Source organism: Oncorhynchus masou, unplaced genomic scaffold (assembly GCF_036934945.1).
Source record: "Oncorhynchus masou masou isolate Uvic2021 unplaced genomic scaffold, UVic_Omas_1.1 unplaced_scaffold_814, whole genome shotgun sequence".
Lineage (NCBI taxonomy): Eukaryota > Metazoa > Chordata > Actinopteri > Salmoniformes > Salmonidae > Oncorhynchus > Oncorhynchus masou.
Genome location: NW_027014614.1, coordinates 166,001 through 178,668, shown reverse-complemented (window position 1 = coordinate 178,668; position 12,668 = coordinate 166,001). Strand labels below are relative to the sequence as shown.

At 44.2% G+C, this 12,668-nt stretch overlaps 1 protein-coding gene across 4 annotated transcripts in view; it reads left to right on the top strand.

Moving 5' to 3' along the window:
* LOC135537550 (NACHT, LRR and PYD domains-containing protein 12-like) overlaps positions 1–12,668 on the top strand; it is a 186,376-nt gene that overhangs the window by 159,663 nt on the left and 14,045 nt on the right. For 3 of the 4 annotated variants that reach the window (XM_064963681.1, XM_064963684.1, XM_064963683.1), the window contains 2 exons: positions 152–325; positions 4,873–5,046. The exons of the other annotated variant lie outside the window; for it this stretch is intronic. In XM_064963681.1, coding sequence (XP_064819753.1) covers positions 152–325; positions 4,873–5,046 — 348 coding nt within the window. The remainder of the gene's footprint in view (positions 1–151; positions 326–4,872; positions 5,047–12,668) is intronic. 4 annotated transcript variants of the gene reach the window in all.

The window sequence follows — 12,668 nt, the reverse complement described above, 5'->3', positions numbered from 1 at the left end:
TCAATTATATGCATAGTCGAGCATCTTTTTGTGACAAAATATCTTGTTTAAAACGGGAACGTTTTTCATCCAAAAATGAAATAGCGCCCCCAGAGATGTAAGAGGTTAAATGAACAGTGTGTTTGTGAAGTCATGATGATCTCTTTGTCAGGCTGTCAGGCTGTGGAGTCACAGAGGAAGGCTGTGCTTCTCTGGTCTCAGCTCTGAGGTCAAACCCCTCACACCTGAGAGAGCTGGATCTGAGTAACAATGACCTGAAGGATTCAGGAGTGAAGCTGCTCTCTGCTGGACTGGGGAATCCCCACTGTAAACTGGAGACTCTGAGGTCAGTATTACTGTAGTTGGTCAACAAGTGATAACTGTTCACCAGATCCACATGTGTTTACCAGACACACATAGTCCACACCATATGTGTTTGGACAGTGAAGCTTACAGTTTTAAATGTGGTGCTATGCTCCAGCATTTTGGATTTGAGATATAATGGTTCATATTAGGTGACAGTACAGAATGTCACCTTTTATTTGAGGTTAATTAATGCTCATTAAGAAAAGAGTTATGTATGTTTAAATTTGTTTTAGATTATATTTTTCTTAATAGAAACTGAATGGTGAATAATGTCCTGTCATTTTGGAGTCACTTCACTTGTATTGTCAGTAAGAATAGAAGATGTTTCTGAACACTTCTACATTCATGTGGATGCTACTATGATGATGAATAATCAGGAATGAATCATGAATAATGATGAATGAGAAAGTTACAGAGGCACAAAGATCAGACCCCCTCTGTTTTGTTGTAGCCTCTGTTATTGGTAATGGTGAGAGGTTAGCATGTTTTGTTGTAGTCTCTGTTATTGGTAATGGTGAGAGGTTAGCATGTTTGGTTGTAGTCTCTGATATTGGTAATGGTGAGAGGTTAGCTGTTATTGGTAATGGTGAGAGGTTAGCATGTTTGGTTGTAGTCTCTGATATTGGTAATGGTGAGAGGTTAGCATGTTTTGTTGTATCCTCTGTTATTGGTAATGGTGAGAGGTTAGCATGTTTTGTTGTAGCCTCTGTTATTGGTAATGGTGAGAGATTAGCATGTTTCGTTGTAGCCTCTGTTATTGGTAATGGTGAGAGGTTAGCATGTTTTGTTGTATCCTCTGTTATTGGTAATGGTGAGAGGTTAGCATGTTTTGTTGTAGCCTCTGTTATTGGTAATGGTGAGAGGTTAGCATGTTTTGTTGTAGCCTCTGTAACTTTCTCACTCATTATTATTCATGATTCTTTCTCAGTCAAGGCGTCACAGGCTTGATGTCGTCATTGTGTTCGAGGAATATGGGACCAGATATACTTTTGACTAATTTAATACACTTTAAGTGTCAGAATACTTATGACTTCTTCAAATGGGGGGACTAGATACATAAAATGCTTTAATTTTTCTAAACATTGAAACAGATATGTATTAAAATATCCTCAAATAAAAGGTGACATTATATACTGTCACCTCATATGAAACATTTGATCTGAAATCCAAAATGCTGGAGAATAGAGACACATTTAAAATGTTAGCTTCACTGTCTAAATAGATATGGTGTGGACTGTTGACTCAATACAATCTAAATCTGATTCCTCACTGTCTGTCTTCTGACTGATACTGCTTTTTAAACTGGTCTGGTCAGTCTACTCAAATATTTGTACTATACATTTTTCTATCTGCAGGCTATACTTTGATCATTTGTTATTTCTAATAATGAAACATTCATTTATAAATAGATATGGCAGGTGTCAGGACACAGATATCTGAATATTTAAAAAAATATATACTGCCACGATTTTCACCACCTTAGAATGTGTCTATCACAAATGAACCGTGAAGCAATACTAAACAACTAAACATAGAATAACAACCCACAAATAAACCAAGAAATATGGTTCCCAACCAGAGACAACGATAAACAGCTGCCTCTGAGAACCAATCCAGGCAACCATAGACATATAAACACCTAGACAAGCCAAACCCCATAGATGTACAAAAACATTACATTTACATTTAAGTCATTTGGCAGACGCTCTTATCCAGAGCGACTTACAAATTGGTGAATTCACCTTATGACATCCAGTGGAACAGCCACTTACAATAGTGCATCTAAATCATTTCGGGGGGGGGTGAGAAGAATTACTTTATCCTATCCTAGGTATTCCTTAAAGAGGTGGGGTTTCAGGTGTCTCCGGAAGGTGGTGATTGACTCCGCTGTCCTGGCGTCGTGAGGGAGTTTGTTCCACCATTGGGGGGCCAGAGCAGCGAACAGTTTTGACTGGGCTGAGCGGGAACTGTACTTCCTCAGTGGTAGGGAGGCGAGCAGGCCAGAGGTGGATGAACGCAGTGCCCTTGTTTGGGTGTAGGGCCTGATCAGAGCCTGGAGGTACTGCGGTGCCGTTCCCCTCACAGCTCCGTAGGCAAGCACCATGGTCTTGTAGCGGATGCGAGCTTCAACTGGAAGCCAGTGGAGAGAGCGGAGGAGCGGGGTGACGTGAGAGAACTTGGGAAGGTTGAACACCAGACGGGCTGCGGCGTTCTGGATGAGTTGTAGGGGTTTAATGGCACAGGCAGGGAGCCCAGCCAACAGCGAGTTGCAGTAATCCAGACGGGAGATGACAAGTGCCTGGATTAGGACCTGCGCCGCTTCCTGTGTGAGGCAGGGTCGTACTCTGCGGATGTTGTAGAGCATGAACCTACAGGAACGGGCCACCGCCTTGATGTTAGTTGAGAACGACAGGGTGTTGTCCAGGATCACGCCAAGGTTCTTAGCGCTCTGGTGAGGAGGACACAATGGAGTTGTCAACCGTGATGGCGAGATCATGGAACGGGCAGTCCTTCCCCGGGAGGAAGAGCAGCTCCGTCTTGCCGAGGTTCAGCTTGAGGTGGTGATCCGTCATCCACACTGATATGTCTGCCAGACATGCAGAGATGCGATTCGCCACCTGGTCATCAGAAGGGGGAAAGGAGAAGATTAATTGTGTGTCGTCTGCATAGCAATGATAGGAGAGACCATGTGAGGTTATGACAGAGCCAAGTGACTTGGTGTATAGCGAGAATAGGAGAGGGCCTAGAACAGAGCCCTGGGGGACACCAGTGGTGAGAGCGCGTGGCGAGGAGACAGATTCTCGCCACGCCACCTGGTAGGAGCGACCTGTCAGGTAGGACGCAATCCAAGCGTGGGCCGCGCCGGAGATGCCCAACTCGGAGAGGGTGGAGAGGATCTGATGGTTCACAGTATCGAAGGCAGCCGATAGGTCTAGAAGGATGAGAGGAGAGAGAGTTAGCTTTAGCAGTGCGGAGCGCCTCCGTGATACAGAGAAGAGCAGTCTCAGTTGAATGACTAGTCTTGAAACCTGACTGATTTGGATCAAGAAGGTCATTCTGAGAGAGATAGCGGGAGAGCTGGCCAAGGACGGCACGTTCAAGAGTTTTGGAGAGAAAAGAAAGAAGGGATACTGGTCTGTAGTTGTTGACATCGGAGGGATCGAGTGTAGGTTTTTTCAGAAGGGGTGCAGCTCTCTTGAAGACGGAAGGGACGTAGCCAGCGGTCAGGGATGAGTTGATGAGCGAGGTGAGGTAAGGGAGAAGGTCTCCGGAAATGGTCTGGAGAAGAGAGGAGGGGATAGGGTCAAGCGGGCAGGTTGTTGGGCGGCCGGCCGTCACAAGAAGCGAGATTTCATCTGGAGAGAGAGGGGAGAAAGAGGTCAGAGCACAGGGTAGGGCAGTGTGAGCAGAACCAGCGGTGTCGTTTGACTTAGCAAACGAGGATCGGATGTCGTCGACCTTCTTTTCAAAATGGTTGACGAAGTCATCTGCAGAGAGGGAGGAGGGGGGGGGGGGGAGGAGGATTCAGGAGGGAGGAGAAGGTGGCAAAGAGCTTCCTAGGGTTAGAGGCAGATGCTTGGAATTTAGAGTGGAAGAAAGTGGCTTTAGCAGCAGAGACAGAGGAGGAAAATGTAGAGAGGAGGGAGTGAAAGGATGCCAGGTCCGCAGGGAGGCGAGTTTTCCTCCATTTCCGCTCGGCTGCCCGGAGCTCTGTTCTGTGAGCTCGTAATGAGTCGTCGAGCCACGGAGCGGGAGGGGAGGACCGAGCCGGCCTGGAGGATAGGGGACATAGAGAGTCAAAGGATGCAGAAAGGGAAGAGAGGAGGGTTGAGGAGGCAGAATCAGGAGATAGGTAGGAGAAGGTTTGAGCAGAGGGAAGAGATGATAGGATGGAAGAGGAGAGAGTAGCGGGGGAGAGAGAGCGAAGGTTGGGACGGCGCGATACCATCCGAGTAGGGGCAGTGTGGGAAGTGTTGGATGAGAGCGAGGGGGAAAAGGATACAAGGTAGTGGTCGGAGACTTGGAGGGGAGTTGCAATGAGGTTAGTGGAAGAACAGCATCTAGTAAAGATGAGGTCGAGCGTATTGCCTGCCTTGTGAGTAGGGGGGGAAGGTGAGAGGGTGAGGTCAAAAGAGGAGAGGAGTGGAAAGAAGAAGGCAGAGAGGAATGAGTCAAAGGTAGACGTGGGGAGGTTAAAGTCACCCAGGACTGTGAGAGGTGAGCCATCCTCAGGAACGGAGCTTATCAAGGCATCAAGCTCATTGATGAACTCTCCGAGGGAATCTGGAGGGCGATAAACAAGCCCTCGTCACACCCTGACCTAATTAAAATAATAAAGAAAACAAAGTTTTCAGGTCGTGACATCTGCAGGCAATACTTTGATCATTTGTCATTTATAATAATGATACATTCCTTTATGAATAGATATGACACTGATGTATCTGAATATGCTGAAAAAATACACTGCCACTATTTTCACCACCAAAGAATATCAGTGTGGTTTTAAAATGATTTGACTCTTTGCAGGCTGTCAGGCTGTCTAGTCACAGAGGAAGGCTGTGCTTCTCTGGTCTCAGCTCTGGAGTCAAACCCCTCACACCTGAGAGAACTGGATCTGAGTAACAATGACCTGAAGGATTCAGGAGTGAAGCTGCTCTCTGCTGGACTGGGGAATCCCCACTGTAAACTGGAGACTCTGAGGTCAGTATTCCTGTAGAAGATGGCACTGGAGGCAGATGGTTAGAGTCTTTGATATTTATTAATATACTAAAAGGGGGAGGCAAGAGAATGGTCGTGGACAGGCCAAAGGTCATAACCAGATCAGAGTCCAGGAGGCACAGAGTGGCAGACAGACTAGAGGTCAGGACAGGCAGACTGGTCAGGACAGGCAGAATGGTCAGGCTGACTAGAGGTCAGGACAGGCAGAATGGTCAGGCAGACTAGAGGTCAGGCAGTCGGGTAAAGAGTCCAGAAAACAGGCAAGGGACAAAAACCGGGAGTAACAAATAGAAGCAAAAAAAAATGCTGGTTGACTTGATAAGCATACAAGACAAACTGTATATATATATATATATATATATATATATATATATATACATACACCAGGGATATATACACCAGGGAAACACAGGGCTATATACACCAGGGACATATACACCAGGGAAACACAGGGACATATACACCAGGGACATATACACCAGGGACACACAGGGACATATACACCAGGGACATATACACCAGGGAAACACAGGGACATATACACCAGGGACATATACACCAGGGAAACACAGGGATATATACACCAGGGACATATACACCAGGGACATATACACCAGGGACATATACACCAGGGACATATACACCAGGGACATGTACACCAGGGATATGTACACCAGGGACATATACACCAGGGAAACACAGGGATATATACACCTGGGATATATACACCAGGAAAACACAGGGATATATACACCAGGGAACACAGGGATATATACACCTGGGATATATACACCAGGAAAACACAGGGATATACACACCAGGGAAACACAGGGATATATACACCAGGGATATATACACCAGGGAAACACCGGGATATATACACCAGGGATATATACACCAGGGAACACAGGGATAAATACACCAGGGAAACACAGGGATATATACACCAGGGATATATACACCAGGGATATATACACCAGGGATATATACACCAGGGATATATACACCAGGGATACACAGGGATATATACACCAGGATATATACACCAGGGATGTATACACCAGGGATACACAGGGATATATATACACCAGGGATATATACACCAGGGATACACAGGGATATATACACCAGGGATATATACACCAGGGAAACAAAGTGGAAATATACACCAGGGAAACACAGGGATATATACACCAGGGATATATACACCAGGGGAACACAGGGATATATACACCAGGGATATATACAACAGGGATATATACACCAGGGAAACACAGGGATATATACACCAGGGATATATACACCAGGGAAACACAGGGGTATATACACACCAGGGACATATACACCAGGGACATATACACCAGGGATATATACACCAGGGATATATACACCAGGGATACACAGGGATATATATACACCAGGGATATATACACCAGGGATATATACACCAGGGATACACAGGGATATATACACCAGCATATATACACCAGGGATGTATACACCAGGGAAACACCGGGATATATACACCAGGGATATAAACACCAGGGGAACACAGGGATATATACACAAGATATATATACACCAGGGATACACAGGGATATATACACCAGGGATATATACACCAGGGATATATACACCAGGGATACACAGGGATATATACACCAGGGATATATACAACAGGGATATATACACCAGGGAAACACAGGGATATATACACCAGGGATATATACAACAGGGATATATACACCAGGGAAACACAGGGATATATACACCAGGGATATATACACCAGGGAAACACAGGGATATATACACCAGGGATATATACACCAGGGAAACACAGGGATATATATACACCAGGGATATATACACCAGGGAAACACAGGGATATATACACCAGGGATATATACACCAGGGAAACACAGGGATATATATACACCAGGGATACACAGGGATATATATACACCAGGGATATATACACCAGGGAAACACAGGGATATATACACCAGGGATATATACACCAGGGAAACACAGGGATATATACACCAGGGATATATACACCAGGGGTATATACACCAGGGGTATATACACCAGGGACATATACACCAGGGACATATACACCAGGGACATATACACCAGGGACATATACACCAGGGACATATACACCAGGGATATATACACCAGGGACATATACACCAGGGAAACACAGGGATATATACACCTGGGATATATACACCAGGAAAACACAGGGATATATACACCAGGGAACACAGGGATATATACACCTGGGATATATACACCAGGAAAACACAGGGATATACACACCAGGGAAACACAGGGATATATACACCAGGGATATATACACCAGGGAAACACCGGGATATATACACCAGGGATATATACACCAGGGAACACAGGGATAAATACACCAGGGAAACACAGGGATATATACACCAGGGATATATACACCAGGGATATATACACCAGGGATATATACACCAGGGATATATACACCAGGGATACACAGGGATATATATACACCAGGGATATATACACCAGGGATATATACACCAGGATATATACACCAGGGATGTATACACCAGGGATACACAGGGATATATATACACCAGGGATATATACACCAGGGATACACAGGGATATATACACCAGGGATATATACACCAGGGAAACAAAGTGGAAATATACACCAGGGAAACACAGGGATATTTACACCAGGGATATATACACCAGGGGAACACAGGGATATATACACCAGGGATATATACAACAGGGATATATACACCAGGGAAACACAGGGATATATACACCAGGGATATATACACCAGGGAAACACAGGGATATATACACCAGGGATATATACACCAGGGGTATATACACCAGGGATATATACACCAGGGAAACACAGGGGTATATACACACCAGGGACATATACACCAGGGACATATACACCAGGGATATATACACCAGGGATATATACACCAGGGATACACAGGGATATATATACACCAGGGATATATACACCAGGGATATATACACCAGGGATACACAGGGATATATACACCAGCATATATACACCAGGGATGTATACACCAGGGAAACACAGGGATATATACACCAGGGATATAAACACCAGGGGAACACAGGGATATATACACAAGATATATATACACCAGGGATACACAGGGATATATACACCAGGGATATATACACCAGGGATATATACACCAGGGATACACAGGGATATATACACCAGGGATATATACAACAGGGATATATACACCAGGGAAACACAGGGATATATACACCAGGGATATATACAACAGGGATATATACACCAGGGAAACACAGGGATATATACACCAGGGATATATACACCAGGGAAACACAGGGATATATACACCAGGGATATATACACTAGGGAAACACAGGGATATATACACACCAGGGATATATACACCAGGGAAACACAGGGATATATACACCAGGGATATATACACCAGGGATACACAGGGATATATATACACCAGGGATATATACACCAGGGAAACACAGGGATATATACACCAGGGATATATACACCAGGGAAACACAGGGATATATACACCAGGGATATATACACCAGGGGTATATACACCAGGGGTATATACACCAGGGATATATACACCAGGGATATATACACCAGGGATATATACACCAGGGAAACACAGGGGTATATACACACCAGGGACATACACACCAGGGACATATACACCAGGGACATATACACCAGGGACATATACACCAGGGACATATACACCAGGGACATATACACCAGGGACATATACACCAGGGACATATACACCAGGGAAACACAGGGATATATACACCTGGGATATATACACCAGGAAAACACAGGGATATATACACCAGGGAAACACAGGGATATATACACCAGGGAAACACAGGGATATATACACCTGGGATATATACACCAGGAAAACACAGGGATATATACACCAGGCAAACACAGGGATATATACACCAGGGATATATACACCAGGGAAACACCGGGATATATACACCAGGGATATATACACCAGGGAACACAGGGATAAATACACCAGGGAAACACAGGGATATATACACCAGGGATATATACACCAGGGATACACAGGGATATATATACACCGGGGATATATACACCAGGGAAACACTGGGATATATACACCAGGATATATACACCAGGGATGTATACACCAGGGAAACACAGGGGTATATACACAAGATATATATACACCAGGGATATATACACCAGGGATACACAGGGATATATATACACCAGGGATATATACACCAGGGATATATACACCAGGGATATATACACCAGGGATACACAGGGATATATACACCAGGGATATATACACCAGGGATATATACACCAGGGATACACAGGGATATATATACACCAGGGATATATACACCAGGGGAACACAGGGATATATATACCAGCGATATATACACCAGGGGAACACAGGGATATATACACCAGGGATATATACACCAGGGAACACAGGGATAAATACACCAGGGAAACACAGGGATATATACACCAGGGATATATACACCAGGGATACACAGGGATATATATACACCGGGGATATATACACCAGGGAAACACTGGGATATATACACCAGGATATATACACCAGGGATGTATACACCAGGGAAACACAGGGGTATATACACAAGATATATATACACCAGGGATATATACACCAGGGATACACAGGGATATATATACACCAGGGATATATACACCAGGGATATATACACCAGGGATATATACACCAGGGATACACAGGGATATATACACCAGGGATATATACACCAGGGATATATACACCAGGGATACACAGGGATATATATACACCAGGGATATATACACCAGGGGAACACAGGGATATATATACCAGCGATATATACACCAGGGGAACACAGGGATATATACACCAGTGATATATACACCAGGGGAACACAGGGATATATATACACCAGGGATATATACACCAGGGGAACACAGGGATATATATACACCAGGGATATATACACCAGGGATACATACACCAGGGATATATACACCAGGGAAACACAGGGATATATCCACCAGTGATATATACACCAGGGATAAATACACCAGGGATGTATACACCAGGGATGTATACACCTGGGAAACACAGGGATGTATACACCAGGGAAACACAGGGATATATACACCAGGGAAACACAGGGATATATAAACCAGGGACATATACACCAGGGATATATACACCCGGAAAACACAGGGATATATACACCAGGGATATATACAAGAGGGATACATACACCAGGGATATATACACCAGGGATATACACCAGGGAACACAGGGATAAACACACCAGGGATATATACACCAGGGGAACACAGGGATATATACACCAGTGATATATACACCAGGGAACACAGGGATAAACACACCAGGGAAACACAGGGATATATACACCAGGGAAATACAGGGGTATATAGACCAGGGATATATACACCAGGGATACATACCAGGGCTATATAAACCAGGGATATATACACCAGGGATATATACACCAGGGATATATACACCAGGCATATATACACCAGGCATATATACACCAGGGATACACAGGGATATATACACACCAGGGATATATACACCAGGGATATATACACCAGGGATACACAGGGATATATACACCAGGGATATATACACCAAGGAAACACAGGGATATATACACCAGGGATATATACACCAGGGAAACAAGGATATATAAACCAGGGATTTATACACCAGGGACATATACACCAGGTGAACACAGGGATATATACACCAGGGATATATACACCAGGGAACACAGGGATAAACACACCAGGGAAACACTGTGTATATACACCAGGGATACACAGGGATATATATACACCAGGGATATATACAGCAGGGATATATGCACCAGGGATGTATACACCAGGGAAACACAAGGATATATAAACCAGGGATTTATACACCAGGGACATATACACCAGGGACATATACACCAGGGACATATACACCAGGGAAACATACACCAGGGAAACATACACCAGGGAAACATACACCAGGGAAACACAGGGATATATACACCAGGGATATATACACCAGGGAACACAGGGATATATACACAAGGGATTTATTCACCAGGGAAACACAGCGATATATACACCAAGGATATATACACCAGGATAACACAGGGATATATATATACACCTGGGAAACACAGGGATATATACACCAGGGAAACACAGGGATATATACACCAGGGATATATACACCAGGGAAACATACACCAGGGATATATACACCAGTGAAACACAGGGATATATACGCCAGGGAAACACAGGGATATATACGCCAGGGGAACACAGGGATATATACACCAGGGATATATACACCAGGGATACATACAGCAGGGATATATACAGCAGGGATATATACAGCAGGGGAACACAGGGGTATATAGACCAGGGATATATACACCAGGGGAACACAGGGGTATATACACCAGGGATATATACACCAGGGGAACACAGGGATATATATACACCAGGGATATATACACCAGCTGAACACAGGGATATATACACCAGGGATATATACACCAGGGATATATACACCAGGGGACCACAGGGATATATACACCAGGGATGTATACACCAGGGATGTATACACCAGGGATATATACACCAGGGAAACACAGGGATATATATACACCAGGGATATATACACCAGGGATACACAGGGATATATACACCAGGGATACACAGGGATATATACACCTGGGAAACACAGGGATATATACACCTGGGAAACACAGGGATATATACACCAGGGAAACACAGGGATATATACACCAGGGAAACACAGGGATATATAAACCAGGGACGTATACACCAGGGATATATACACCAGGAAAATACAGGGATATATACACCAGGGATATATACAAGAGGGATACATACACCAGGGATATATACACCAGGGGAACACAGGGATATACACACCAGGGATATATACACCAGGGATATACACACCAGGGATATATACACCAGGGAAACACAGGGATATATACACCAGGGAAACACAGGGATATATACACCAGGGGAACACAGGGATATATACACCAGGGATATATACCCCAGGGAAACACAGGTATATACACCAGGGATATATACACCAGGGATACATACCAGGGCTATATACACCAGGTATATATACACCAGGGGACCACAGGTATATATACACCAGGGATATATACATCAGGGAAACACAGGGATATATAAACCAGGGATATATACACCAAGGATATATACACCAGGGAACACAGGGATAAATACACCAGGGAAACACAGGGATATATACACCAGGGATATATACACCAGGGAAACACTGGGATATATACACCAGATATATATACACCAGGGATACATATACACCAGGGATACATATACACCAGGGATACACAGGGATATATACACCAGGGATATATACACCAGGGAAACAAAG